General features: G+C 37.0%; 1 protein-coding gene across 1 annotated transcript in view; it reads left to right on the forward strand.

Annotated features, from left to right (window-relative positions):
• LOC106598824 (PHD finger protein 20-like protein 1) overlaps positions 1-15,929 on the forward strand; it is a 44,042-nt gene continuing 28,113 nt past the window's right edge. The window contains 7 exon segments of the mRNA XM_045712753.1: positions 1-137; positions 1,732-1,863; positions 1,980-2,154; positions 3,849-3,933; positions 4,048-4,092; positions 4,095-4,135; positions 5,702-5,885. Coding sequence (XP_045568709.1) covers positions 1,781-1,863; positions 1,980-2,154; positions 3,849-3,933; positions 4,048-4,092; positions 4,095-4,135; positions 5,702-5,885 — 613 coding nt within the window. The 5' untranslated portion in view covers positions 1-137; positions 1,732-1,780.

The raw sequence follows: 15,929 nt of genomic DNA on the forward strand, positions 1-15,929 counted from the left end.
GCTTACGTTGTTACGTTGGAACGCCCTCTATTTTATTTAGGGTAAATATCTGAGCAGAAGAATGGGAAGAAGACTGATATGTACTCATGATATGACTTAATAACAATAACTATCATTTACCAAATGTGTTCGCAAAGGTAAAACAATTTGCAATACATTCCAAAGAGGACAATGCACTCACAAAATACATGAAAATGTATGCCATGAGATAGCTAGAAGCTGGCTAACAGTTTTTGGCTAGCTATTATTCTGCAGAGCTTGGCGAATTAGCTTGCTGCTAGCAAGTTAGCGTTGTCGTCGGACAAGCTAATGGCTAACCCAAATGGTAGTTCGCTTGCCATTTAATCTGTGAAATAGATGGATTTCATTAATATATTCATCTAACTTTCTTTGCCCTTGTCATATCACCATCGTTTAGTTAGCTAGCAATACGTTAGTTAGCCCAGTTAAAAAATAACTTTAGCCAGCTAACTTATTGCAAAGTTAACTAGTTACTGTAGCATTAGGTACCATGGTAAATGGACAACTAACGGCCAGCTAGCTAAACGTTTTGTTGCAAATTAATATCATATTTGTTCGGCCATTAAATGTTAATTTAACGCTTGTTTTATCACTTGACTTTTGCCACTTTTAATAACCGACATGCTAGCAAGCTATCCAACCAACCGCTTGTGTGACTTTAGCTAGCTAGCGATAATCTAGCTAGCTAGTCTACGATAGCCTGCTAACTAGCTACCTAGTTTAGTAAATTATGCTATCTAACTATCCTAGTACGTACATTTAGCTAGCTAGCTAGTTAACGAATAATATGAAAATATGTGGTGGCGTTTGCTAGTCAACTCAACATACGAGTTGATTAATTAGCTAACTAGTACTGTTATGAATGATTGTGCATGATGTTTTAATGAGTAGAAAGTGCCAGTTGGGTGAGTATGGTGGTGGTGTAATTTTAGTCAGAATAGATTCTGACCCTGCACTTGCTTATAGTTGCACTGGCGTCGGACAGGCTTCATGTTTAAATTAAGACACTACGGTGCCTGCACAAGATATGGCTCATAAAATGTACGTCAATCCAGGGATGAGAAATGCATTGTACTCTGAATTGTCCCATTATTCCAAATGTTACACCGAGAAGGTTGAACGACTGACTATTAATAGTAGCCACATCTGCCATTATGGAATTGCTGCTGTGGCTTCTGCTACCTATCATGAGGACAAAAAGGTAACTTTTATGGAAAAACGAGTAGTCATTCATCTTCTCTGTATAACAGTTGTTGAGTACAAGGCATTTCTCATCCCTCGATTGAGGTACATTTTCTGAGCCAGGAATCCTGTCTGACCCCAATGCAGCTGTAAACAAGCGTAGGGTCTGAATCTATTTTGGCTAATGGCATGTCTGAACAGCTTGTTTGAAAGACAGTTGGTTTACTAGAGAGGATGTTAGCTAGCTAGCCAGCTATCTATTCGAATTACGTTTTTGCTTTATGAATCAACTGGAATACTGCTGACCTATGTGAGCAAACTATCATGCTAGCAAGCTAGTTCAACAAGACAATATTGTTCATTCTGTTACTTAAGCCATATAGCTAGCTAGCTAGCTAATTACCTTCCCATATGGTGCCAATTGAACAGATAGTTCATCTTTGCAGAGGGTCTCGTATGTGTGGTTTACATTAAAGAGAAAGACGGATGCTTAACATGGTCTATCCATTACCTTTGTTTTGTTTTCAGCTGCCACAGACAGACAGATCATCAGTCTTGAAACATAGATGTTGTGAAGATGAGCAAGAAGACACCTAATCGTCCAGGGATCACTTTTGAAGTCGGTGCTAGAATTGAAGCTCAAGACTATCTACAAAAATGGTATGTAACAGTCAAGTTCCTTTATGTAATCATGTGCATAATGATAGATATACATGTAACATAATAGACATTTTGTTCTTGTCTTCTTTTGCCTTCTTTCTTATACAACCTTCTAGGTACTCGTCACGCATTGAGGACATCGATTTCGATGAGGGGAAGATGCTTGTCCACTTTGATCGTTGGAGCCATCGATATGATGAGTGGATCGCCTGGGACAGCACTCGACTGCGGCCTCTTGAAAGGCCAACACTCCGTAAAGAGGGACTGAAGGAAGAGGAGGGGGAGATAACTGTAGGTGTTTTTGTCCAGCCACAGACTACTTCTCAATTCGTCTCTCCACGATTCCTCGCATCCTATTTCCTTGATGCATTCTCAACCGTATTGGAGGAGAAGGTCCAAGGTCCCTCCCCTCAGACCTTCTTCTCCATTTGAGAAGATATGATGATGTGAGGAATTGAGAGAATATGAGTTGGGAGTGTCACATGTATTGTGGCTTGCAATGTATGGATGGATTTGATGAAACACATATGGCATGCCAAGTACTCAAAAACAGCCTTCTCTGGGCTAGAGACAGTTTGCCTCATGAGGAGTTTTGTTGTAGATGGTTGAAAGTGTGCAATCAATCGGATGAGTGATAGATGGATAGTAGTAACATATCGATTCTGAGTAAACTATCGTTTTAAAATAAATAACAAATTGTTTATGCCTTATATCTTATAAATATTTCTACCAGGAGAGACTCAGCGAGATGTCAGCATCTCGCCTTGATGAGCTTCCTGGATGTACAGAGAGCACAGAGGACCAAACAGAGTTACCGCAGCCGGGACAAGTATACATACATTCCCTGTGTCTCATTTTGCAGTGATTTGGCTGAATTATTAACTCCTTGTCTCACTCACTGTTTCGGTTCTTCACATAACACAGCTTTGGTCAAAACCATCAGATCATTTTTGTTGAGGCATAACTGAATCTGACATAGCTATACCAGAGTTTAGGCATTTCCATACTGCAGTGCTATTCTGTGGTCTAAAGGGGCTCATTCTGTGTCATTCAAGTTTTTGCTCTTTGTGTTACTGTCATATGTTTGTAACATTTATCTTTGAGCTTTTTGTGTTACAACCTTTCTCTTTGCCTTAAAGGTCCAATGCAGCCATTTTTATCTCAATATTAAGTAATTTAGTACCTTACTGTGATTGTTTTCAAATAAAATGATCCAAAAATAGCATCTTAGCAAAGATCAATTTCTCAAGTAAGAATTTTGCTAGGACTGTCTGTGAGTGGTCTGAATGGGGAGGGGAAAACTTAAAACTAGCTGTTATTGGCAGAGAGGTTTGGAACTCTCTTTCTTATTGGTCTATTAACTAATTTACAGCCTGTTGATGTCACCAGGCAGGCCAAAACTCCATCCCACCAGAACAGGCTGAAATTTCAGGCGGCCTTTTCAAACAGCTCTTACACTAAAGTGGCATTTTCACAATTTCAAAGTATTATTCCAACCTCAGTGTGGAAATGTATTTAACACACAGGAAATCACATGTTTTACAGCACTGGGCCTTTAATATTCGATCTACACTTTCAACCTTACAAGCAATTCCTTACATCCTAAATCAAACAACATTTAGTGCTTCTACAGTATCTATACTGGACAAAAATATAAATGTAACATGCAACAATTTTAAAGATTTTACGGAGTTACAGTTCATAGAAAGGCCCACCCACTTGGGAGCCAGGCCCAGCCAATCAGAATTAGTTTTTCCCCACAAAAGGGCTTTATTACAGACAGAAATACTCCTAAGCACCGCCCCCCCACTCTTAAATTTCAAGGATCTTTTATTTCAGCTCATGAAGCATGGAACCAACACTTTACATGTTGCGTTTATATTTTGGTTCAGTATAATTTCAGACTTTTGTCTCACATGGCACGTGTTTGTTAAATACATATTTTGAGTAATGGAGGTTTGTGTTTGGCTTGACTTGTTTTACAGGAATTGAGAGATGGTGAAGAGGTGCTTGCTCGATGGACAGATTGTCGCTACTATCCTGCAAAGATTGAATCTGTAAACAAAGAGGGTATTTATCACTTTAACTATTTGTAAAGCATTAGCAGGCCATATGGCCAATACACACAACACAATGACTTGCAATTGTGTCCGTCCCAACTGAAGTGTCTTTGTTAAATTCTAGGTATCTACACGGTGCAGTTTTATGATGGAGTTATTCGCTGTGTGAAAAAATTCATATCAAATCTATGCCCCATGATGCAAAAGGACAGGTGAGCTGGTCACATGATCATACAATCACTTCTGGAATCAGCATGAGCATATTTAATTTTTTATTTTTTTGTAAATTTAACCTTGATTTAACAAGGCAAGTCAGTTAAGAACAAATTCTTATTTACAATGACGGCCTGGATAGCATTACTCCAATAGAAGTAAGGAACATGTAGCTTAGTAAGAGCCTGGCATTATTGCTAAGGATCTGGCGTTATAGCTAGGAGTCTGGCGTTATAGCTAGGAGTCTGGCGTTATAGCTAGGAGTCTGGCGTTATAGCTAGGAGTCTGGCGTTATAGCTAGGAGTCTGGCGTTATAGCTAGGAGTCTGGCGTTATAGCTAGGAGTCTGGCGTTATAGCTAGGAGTCTGGCGTTATAGCTAGGAGTCTGGCGTTATAGCTAGGAGTCTGGCGTTATAGCCAGGAGTCTGGCGTTATAGCCAGGAGTCTGGCGTTATAGCCAGGAGTCTGGCGTTACAGCCAGGAGTCTGGCGTTTTTAGATATACTGATTTAATAGAAGGCAAGTTCAAATTCCTGAAAGTCTGTTGTAGACAGTGTAGGATACCATAATTTTCTATTTCACTTCTCCCTCTTTTTCAGAAGGTAAAGGGCAACAGGGAATTGCTGGATTTAATGCGAAGGCTGATTCCTACAGTCTTGGCAGGATAGACTTGCTGGCTTCTCCCTTGTTCCAACCAGCAGACACTCTCAAGGAGACCAGAGTCTAATCTTATTTACTACTTGATTAAGATGTCATTTATTTCTGTTAGAATTTTTTACTTTTAATGTGCCGCAGTACACTTGGAAAGTAGTAGCTAATAGTTCAAACACAAGTCCCTGCAGGCTAAATATATTGATTTCTTTACTATTGAGGCTTACTATTTTCTCACCGACCAAGGTCGTGACCTAGTCTTACACCTAGATGATCTGTTTAGTCACGGTTAAGCCTGTTATTTCTCCACACACTAAGTCAGAGTCCCAAATGGCACCCTAATTAGAGGCTGCTGCCCTTATACACCAAGACTTGGAATCACTGGTCACTTTAATAATTGGAACTAGTCACTTAAATAATGTTTACATATTTTGCATTGCTCATCTCATATCTATATACTGTATTCTATCCTATTCTACTGTATCTTAGTCTATGCTGCTCTGACATTGCTCCTCCAAATGTTTATATATTTTTAATTCCATTCCTTTTACTTTAGATTGTGTATTTTGTTAGATATTACTTGTTAGATATTACTGCGCTGTTGGAGCTAGAAACACAAGCATTTCGCTATAAATCGCAATAACATCTGCTAAACACGTGTATGTGACAAATACCATTTGATTTATTTCCTATATAGGTAATAGGGTTCCATTTGTTAAGCACCCTAACTAACTTACAGCAGCAGCCTATAGAGTAGATGCATTTATCTAACCACCAGTCTCTAATACTACGTTTAATAACAAAATATGAATACACTGGATTTAAAGAGCTTTTCAAACAACAACAAGGACAATGCACAACAAAACAAAATAGAAAAAAGCTAAGCAGGAAAAACAAGTCTCTCTCCTCCAACAGGACTGGATAGCCCTGGTGAAAGCTGCCTCGGCTGCAGCCAAGAGCAAAGGAAGCAGTACGCCTCGTACCAGTGCCAACAGCAACAAGGTCAGGGACGACCCTCACGGAGGGAAGTCTGACGATGAGGATGGTCAAGAAGAGCTAGATGAAGAGTTGCAGGATCAGTCCGACTCTGACAAACTGGGTAACTTGAGTCCTCTCCTTCCCTCAACCCACCAGATACATGCACACTGGGTATTTCCCAAATGGCACCAAACTCCCTATGTAGTGCACTACTTTTGACCAGAGCCTTATGGTCCCTGGTCAAAAGTAGTGCACTGTATAGGGAATAGGGTGCCATTTGGGACACCGATGGGTTTAAAATTAGCAGGCCCTTTAAAAATGAATGATCATTTCTCAGTGCCTGTTCTCATGCAGCTAGTAGTGTATGTTAGTATCATACAGCAGTGATATGGAGAAGTGGTATCATTTAGATGTTACTGTTGTCATGTAGCTAGTATGTTAGTATCATACAGCAGTGATATGGAGAAGTGGTATCATTTAGATGTTACTGTTGTCATGTAGCTAGTATGTTAGTATCATACAGCAGTGATATGGAGAAGTGGTATCATTTAGATGTTACTGTTGTCATGTAGCTAGTATGTTAGTATCATACAGCAGTGATATGGAGAAGTGGTATCATTTAGATGTTACTGTTGTCATGTAGCTAGTATGTTAGTATCATACAGCAGTGATATGGAGAAGTGGTATCATTTAGATGTTACTGTTGTCATGTAGCTAGTATGTTAGTATCATACAGCAGTGATATGGAGAAGTGGTATCATTTAGATGTTACTGTTGTCATGTAGCTAGTATGTTAGTATCATACAGCAGTGATATGGAGAAGTGGTATCATTTAGATGTTACTGTTGTCATGTAGCTAGTATGTTAGTATCATACAGCAGTGATATGGAGAAGTGGTATCATTTAGATGTTACTGTTGTCATGTAGCTAGTATGTTAGTATCATACAGCAGTGATATGGAGAAGTGGTATCATTTAGATGTTACTGTTGTCATGTAGCTAGTATGTTAGTATCATACAGCAGTGATATGGAGAAGTGGTATCATTTAGATGTTACTGTTGTCATGTAGCTAGTATGTTAGTATCATACAGCAGTGATATGGAGAAGTGGTATCATTTAGATGTTACTGTTGTCATGTAGCTAGTATGTTAGTATCATACAGCAGTGATATGGAGAAGTGGTATCATTTAGATGTTACTGTTGTCATGTAGCTAGTATGTTAGTATCATACAGCAGTGATATGGAGAAGTGGTATCATTTAGATGTTACTGTTGTCATGTAGCTAGTATGTTAGTATCATACAGCAGTGATATGGAGAAGTGGTATCATTTAGATGTTACTGTTGTCATGTAGCTAGTATGTTAGTATCATACAGCAGTGATATGGAGAAGTGGTATCATTTAGATGTTACTGTTGTCATGTAGCTAGTATGTTAGTATCATACAGCAGTGATATGGAGAAGTGGTATCATTTAGATGTTACTGTTGTCATGTAGCTAGTATGTTAGTATCATACAGCAGTGATATGGAGAAGTGGTATCATTTAGATGTTACTGTTGTCATGTAGCTAGTATGTTAGTATCATACAGCAGTGATATGGAGAAGTGGTATCATTTAGATGTTACTGTTGTCATGTAGCTAGTATGTTAGTATCATACAGCAGTGATATGGAGAAGTGGTATCATTTAGATGTTACTGTTGTCATGTAGCTAGTATGTTAGTATCATACAGCAGTGATATGGAGAAGTGGTATCATTTAGATGTTACTGTTGTCATGTAGCTAGTATGTTAGTATCATACAGCAGTGATATGGAGAAGTGGTATCATTTAGATGTTACTGTTGTCATGTAGCTAGTATGTTAGTATCATACAGCAGTGATATGGAGAAGTGGTATCATTTAGATGTTACTGTTGTCATGTAGCTAGTATGTTAGTATCATACAGCAGTGATATGGAGAAGTGGTATCATTTAGATGTTACTGTTGTCATGTAGCTAGTATGTTAGTATCATACAGCAGTGATATGGAGAAGTGGTATCATTTAGATGTTACTGTTGTCATGTAGCTAGTATGTTAGTATCATACAGCAGTGATATGGAGAAGTGGTATCATTTAGATGTTACTGTTGTCATGTAGCTAGTATGTTAGTATCATACAGCAGTGATATGGAGAAGTGGTATCATTTAGATGTTACTGTTGTCATGTAGCTAGTATGTTAGTATCATACAGCAGTGATATGGAGAAGTGGTATCATTTAGATGTTACTGTTGTCATGTAGCTAGTATGTTAGTATCATACAGCAGTGATATGGAGAAGTGGTATCATTTAGATGTTACTGTTGTCATGTAGCTAGTATGTTAGTATCATACAGCAGTGATATGGAGAAGTGGTATCATTTAGATGTTACTGTTGTCATGTAGCTAGTATGTTAGTATCATACAGCAGTGATATGGAGAAGTGGTATCATTTAGATGTTACTGTTGTCATGTAGCTAGTATGTTAGTATCATACAGCAGTGATATGGAGAAGTGGTATCATTTAGATGTTACTGTTGTCATGTAGCTAGTATGTTAGTATCATACAGCAGTGATATGGAGAAGTGGTATCATTTAGATGTTACTGTTGTCATGTAGCTAGTATGTTAGTATCATACAGCAGTGATATGGAGAAGTGGTATCATTTAGATGTTACTGTTGTCATGTAGCTAGTATGTTAGTATCATACAGCAGTGATATGGAGAAGTGGTATCATTTAGATGTTACTGTTGTCATGTAGCTAGTATGTTAGTATCATACAGCAGTGATATGGAGAAGTGGTATCATTTAGATGTTACTGTTGTCATGTAGCTAGTATGTTAGTATCATACAGCAGTGATATGGAGAAGTGGTATCATTTAGATGTTACTGTTGTCATGTAGCTAGTATGTTAGTATCATACAGCAGTGATATGGAGAAGTGGTATCATTTAGATGTTACTGTTGTCATGTAGCTAGTATGTTAGTATCATACAGCAGTGATATGGAGAAGTGGTATCATTTAGATGTTACTGTTGTCATGTAGCTAGTATGTTAGTATCATACAGCAGTGATATGGAGAAGTGGTATCATTTAGATGTTACTGTTGTCATGTAGCTAGTATGTTAGTATCATACAGCAGTGATATGGAGAAGTGGTATCATTTAGATGTTACTGTTGTCATGTAGCTAGTATGTTAGTATCATACAGCAGTGATATGGAGAAGTGGTATCATTTAGATGTTACTGTTGTCATGTAGCTAGTATGTTAGTATCATACAGCAGTGATATGGAGAAGTGGTATCATTTAGATGTTACTGTTGTCATGTAGCTAGTATGTTAGTATCATACAGCAGTGATATGGAGAAGTGGTATCATTTAGATGTTACTGTTGTCATGTAGCTAGTATGTTAGTATCATACAGCAGTGATATGGAGAAGTGGTATCATTTAGATGTTACTGTTGTCATGTAGCTAGTATGTTAGTATCATACAGCAGTGATATGGAGAAGTGGTATCATTTAGATGTTACTGTTGTCATGTAGCTAGTATGTTAGTATCATACAGCAGTGATATGGAGAAGTGGTATCATTTAGATGTTACTGTTGTCATGTAGCTAGTATGTTAGTATCATACAGCAGTGATATGGAGAAGTGGTATCATTTAGATGTTACTGTTGTCATGTAGCTAGTATGTTAGTATCATACAGCAGTGATATGGAGAAGTGGTATCATTTAGATGTTACTGTTGTCATGTAGCTAGTATGTTAGTATCATACAGCAGTGATATGGAGAAGTGGTATCATTTAGATGTTACTGTTGTCATGTAGCTAGTATGTTAGTATCATACAGCAGTGATATGGAGAAGTGGTATCATTTAGATGTTACTGTTGTCATGTAGCTAGTATGTTAGTATCATACAGCAGTGATATGGAGAAGTGGTATCATTTAGATGTTACTGTTGTCATGTAGCTAGTATGTTAGTATCATACAGCAGTGATATGGAGAAGTGGTATCATTTAGATGTTACTGTTGTCATGTAGCTAGTATGTTAGTATCATACAGCAGTGATATGGAGAAGTGGTATCATTTAGATGTTACTGTTGTCATGTAGCTAGTATGTTAGTATCATACAGCAGTGATATGGAGAAGTGGTATCATTTAGATGTTACTGTTGTCATGTAGCTAGTATGTTAGTATCATACAGCAGTGATATGGAGAAGTGGTATCATTTAGATGTTACTGTTGTCATGTAGCTAGTATGTTAGTATCATACAGCAGTGATATGGAGAAGTGGTATCATTTAGATGTTACTGTTGTCATGTAGCTAGTATGTTAGTATCATACAGCAGTGATATGGAGAAGTGGTATCATTTAGATGTTACTGTTGTCATGTAGCTAGTATGTTAGTATCATACAGCAGTGATATGGAGAAGTGGTATCATTTAGATGTTACTGTTGTCATGTAGCTAGTATGTTAGTATCATACAGCAGTGATATGGAGAAGTGGTATCATTTAGATGTTACTGTTGTCATGTAGCTAGTATGTTAGTATCATACAGCAGTGATATGGAGAAGTGGTATCATTTAGATGTTACTGTTGTCATGTAGCTAGTATGTTAGTATCATACAGCAGTGATATGGAGAAGTGGTATCATTTAGATGTTACTGTTGTCATGTAGCTAGTATGTTAGTATCATACAGCAGTGATATGGAGAAGTGGTATCATTTAGATGTTACTGTTGTCATGTAGCTAGTATGTTAGTATCATACAGCAGTGATATGGAGAAGTGGTATCATTTAGATGTTACTGTTGTCATGTAGCTAGTATGTTAGTATCATACAGCAGTGATATGGAGAAGTGGTATCATTTAGATGTTACTGTTGTCATGTAGCTAGTATGTTAGTATCATACAGCAGTGATATGGAGAAGTGGTATCATTTAGATGTTACTGTTGTCATGTAGCTAGTATGTTAGTATCATACAGCAGTGATATGGAGAAGTGGTATCATTTAGATGTTACTGTTGTCATGTAGCTAGTATGTTAGTATCATACAGCAGTGATATGGAGAAGTGGTATCATTTAGATGTTACTGTTGTCATGTAGCTAGTATGTTAGTATCATACAGCAGTGATATGGAGAAGTGGTATCATTTAGATGTTACTGTTGTCATGTAGCTAGTATGTTAGTATCATACAGCAGTGATATGGAGAAGTGGTATCATTTAGATGTTACTGTTGTCATGTAGCTAGTATGTTAGTATCATACAGCAGTGATATGGAGAAGTGGTATCATTTAGATGTTACTGTTGTCATGTAGCTAGTATGTTAGTATCATACAGCAGTGATATGGAGAAGTGGTATCATTTAGATGTTACTGTTGTCATGTAGCTAGTATGTTAGTATCATACAGCAGTGATATGGAGAAGTGGTATCATTTAGATGTTACTGTTGTCATGTAGCTAGTATGTTAGTATCATACAGCAGTGATATGGAGAAGTGGTATCATTTAGATGTTACTGTTGTCATGTAGCTAGTATGTTAGTATCATACAGCAGTGATATGGAGAAGTGGTATCATTTAGATGTTACTGTTGTCATGTAGCTAGTATGTTAGTATCATACAGCAGTGATATGGAGAAGTGGTATCATTTAGATGTTACTGTTGTCATGTAGCTAGTATGTTAGTATCATACAGCAGTGATATGGAGAAGTGGTATCATTTAGATGTTACTGTTGTCATGTAGCTAGTATGTTAGTATCATACAGCAGTGATATGGAGAAGTGGTATCATTTAGATGTTACTGTTGTCATGTAGCTAGTATGTTAGTATCATACAGCAGTGATATGGAGAAGTGGTATCATTTAGATGTTACTGTTGTCATGTAGCTAGTATGTTAGTATCATACAGCAGTGATATGGAGAAGTGGTATCATTTAGATGTTACTGTTGTCATGTAGCTAGTATGTTAGTATCATACAGCAGTGATATGGAGAAGTGGTATCATTTAGATGTTACTGTTGTCATGTAGCTAGTATGTTAGTATCATACAGCAGTGATATGGAGAAGTGGTATCATTTAGATGTTACTGTTGTCATGTAGCTAGTATGTTAGTATCATACAGCAGTGATATGGAGAAGTGGTATCATTTAGATGTTACTGTTGTCATGTAGCTAGTATGTTAGTATCATACAGCAGTGATATGGAGAAGTGGTATCATTTAGATGTTACTGTTGTCATGTAGCTAGTATGTTAGTATCATACAGCAGTGATATGGAGAAGTGGTATCATTTAGATGTTACTGTTGTCATGTAGCTAGTATGTTAGTATCATACAGCAGTGATATGGAGAAGTGGTATCATTTAGATGTTACTGTTGTCATGTAGCTAGTATGTTAGTATCATACAGCAGTGATATGGAGAAGTGGTATCATTTAGATGTTACTGTTGTCATGTAGCTAGTATGTTAGTATCATACAGCAGTGATATGGAGAAGTGGTATCATTTAGATGTTACTGTTGTCATGTAGCTAGTATGTTAGTATCATACAGCAGTGATATGGAGAAGTGGTATCATTTAGATGTTACTGTTGTCATGTAGCTAGTATGTTAGTATCATACAGCAGTGATATGGAGAAGTGGTATCATTTAGATGTTACTGTTGTCATGTAGCTAGTATGTTAGTATCATACAGCAGTGATATGGAGAAGTGGTATCATTTAGATGTTACTGTTGTCATGTAGCTAGTATGTTAGTATCATACAGCAGTGATATGGAGAAGTGGTATCATTTAGATGTTACTGTTGTCATGTAGCTAGTATGTTAGTATCATACAGCAGTGATATGGAGAAGTGGTATCATTTAGATGTTACTGTTGTCATGTAGCTAGTATGTTAGTATCATACAGCAGTGATATGGAGAAGTGGTATCATTTAGATGTTACTGTTGTCATGTAGCTAGTATGTTAGTATCATACAGCAGTGATATGGAGAAGTGGTATCATTTAGATGTTACTGTTGTCATGTAGCTAGTATGTTAGTATCATACAGCAGTGATATGGAGAAGTGGTATCATTTAGATGTTACTGTTGTCATGTAGCTAGTATGTTAGTATCATACAGCAGTGATATGGAGAAGTGGTATCATTTAGATGTTACTGTTGTCATGTAGCTAGTATGTTAGTATCATACAGCAGTGATATGGAGAAGTGGTATCATTTAGATGTTACTGTTGTCATGTAGCTAGTATGTTAGTATCATACAGCAGTGATATGGAGAAGTGGTATCATTTAGATGTTACTGTTGTCATGTAGCTAGTATGTTAGTATCATACAGCAGTGATATGGAGAAGTGGTATCATTTAGATGTTACTGTTGTCATGTAGCTAGTATGTTAGTATCATACAGCAGTGATATGGAGAAGTGGTATCATTTAGATGTTACTGTTGTCATGTAGCTAGTATGTTAGTATCATACAGCAGTGATATGGAGAAGTGGTATCATTTAGATGTTACTGTTGTCATGTAGCTAGTATGTTAGTATCATACAGCAGTGATATGGAGAAGTGGTATCATTTAGATGTTACTGTTGTCATGTAGCTAGTATGTTAGTATCATACAGCAGTGATATGGAGAAGTGGTATCATTTAGATGTTACTGTTGTCATGTAGCTAGTATGTTAGTATCATACAGCAGTGATATGGAGAAGTGGTATCATTTAGATGTTACTGTTGTCATGTAGCTAGTATGTTAGTATCATACAGCAGTGATATGGAGAAGTGGTATCATTTAGATGTTACTGTTGTCATGTAGCTAGTATGTTAGTATCATACAGCAGTGATATGGAGAAGTGGTATCATTTAGATGTTACTGTTGTCATGTAGCTAGTATGTTAGTATCATACAGCAGTGATATGGAGAAGTGGTATCATTTAGATGTTACTGTTGTCATGTAGCTAGTATGTTAGTATCATACAGCAGTGATATGGAGAAGTGGTATCATTTAGATGTTACTGTTGTCATGTAGCTAGTATGTTAGTATCATACAGCAGTGATATGGAGAAGTGGTATCATTTAGATGTTACTGTTGTCATGTAGCTAGTATGTTAGTATCATACAGCAGTGATATGGAGAAGTGGTATCATTTAGATGTTACTGTTGTCATGTAGCTAGTATGTTAGTATCATACAGCAGTGATATGGAGAAGTGGTATCATTTAGATGTTACTGTTGTCATGTAGCTAGTATGTTAGTATCATACAGCAGTGATATGGAGAAGTGGTATCATTTAGATGTTACTGTTGTCATGTAGCTAGTATGTTAGTATCATACAGCAGTGATATGGAGAAGTGGTATCATTTAGATGTTACTGTTGTCATGTAGCTAGTATGTTAGTATCATACAGCAGTGATATGGAGAAGTGGTATCATTTAGATGTTACTGTTGTCATGTAGCTAGTATGTTAGTATCATACAGCAGTGATATGGAGAAGTGGTATCATTTAGATGTTACTGTTGTCATGTAGCTAGTATGTTAGTATCATACAGCAGTGATATGGAGAAGTGGTATCATTTAGATGTTACTGTTGTCATGTAGCTAGTATGTTAGTATCATACAGCAGTGATATGGAGAAGTGGTATCATTTAGATGTTACTGTTGTCATGTAGCTAGTATGTTAGTATCATACAGCAGTGATATGGAGAAGTGGTATCATTTAGATGTTACTGTTGTCATGTAGCTAGTATGTTAGTATCATACAGCAGTGATATGGAGAAGTGGTATCATTTAGATGTTACTGTTGTCATGTAGCTAGTATGTTAGTATCATACAGCAGTGATATGGAGAAGTGGTATCATTTAGATGTTACTGTTGTCATGTAGCTAGTATGTTAGTATCATACAGCAGTGATATGGAGAAGTGGTATCATTTAGATGTTACTGTTGTCATGTAGCTAGTATGTTAGTATCATACAGCAGTGATATGGAGAAGTGGTATCATTTAGATGTTACTGTTGTCATGTAGCTAGTATGTTAGTATCATACAGCAGTGATATGGAGAAGTGGTATCATTTAGATGTTACTGTTGTCATGTAGCTAGTATGTTAGTATCATACAGCAGTGATATGGAGAAGTGGTATCATTTAGATGTTACTGTTGTCATGTAGCTAGTATGTTAGTATCATACAGCAGTGATATGGAGAAGTGGTATCATTTAGATGTTACTGTTGTCATGTAGCTAGTATGTTAGTATCATACAGCAGTGATATGGAGAAGTGGTATCATTTAGATGTTACTGTTGTCATGTAGCTAGTATGTTAGTATCATACAGCAGTGATATGGAGAAGTGGTATCATTTAGATGTTACTGTTGTCATGTAGCTAGTATGTTAGTATCATACAGCAGTGATATGGAGAAGTGGTATCATTTAGATGTTACTGTTGTCATGTAGCTAGTATGTTAGTATCATACAGCAGTGATATGGAGAAGTGGTATCATTTAGATGTTACTGTTGTCATGTAGCTAGTATGTTAGTATCATACAGCAGTGATATGGAGAAGTGGTATCATTTAGATGTTACTGTTGTCATGTAGCTAGTATGTTAGTATCATACAGCAGTGATATGGAGAAGTGGTATCATTTAGATGTTACTGTTGTCATGTAGCTAGTATGTTAGTATCATACAGCAGTGATATGGAGAAGTGGTATCATTTAGATGTTACTGTTGTCATGTAGCTAGTATGTTAGTATCATACAGCAGTGATATGGAGAAGTGGTATCATTTAGATGTTACTGTTGTCATGTAGCTAGTATGTTAGTATCATACAGCAGTGATATGGAGAAGTGGTATCATTTAGATGTTACTGTTGTCATGTAGCTAGTATGTTAGTATCATACAGCAGTGATATGGAGAAGTGGTATCATTTAGATGTTACTGTTGTCATGTAGCTAGTATGTTAGTATCATACAGCAGTGATATGGAGAAGTGGTATCATTTAGATGTTACTGTTGTCATGTAGCTAGTATGTTAGTATCATACAGCAGTGATATGGAGAAGTGGTATCATTTAGATGTTACTGTTGTCATGTAGCTAGTATGTTAGTATCATACAGCAGTGATATGGAGAAGTGGTATCATTTAGATGTTACTGTTGTCATGTAGCTAGTATG

The sequence above is a fragment of the Salmo salar genome, chromosome ssa02 (assembly GCF_905237065.1).
Source record: "Salmo salar chromosome ssa02, Ssal_v3.1, whole genome shotgun sequence".
Taxonomy (NCBI): domain Eukaryota; kingdom Metazoa; phylum Chordata; class Actinopteri; order Salmoniformes; family Salmonidae; genus Salmo; species Salmo salar.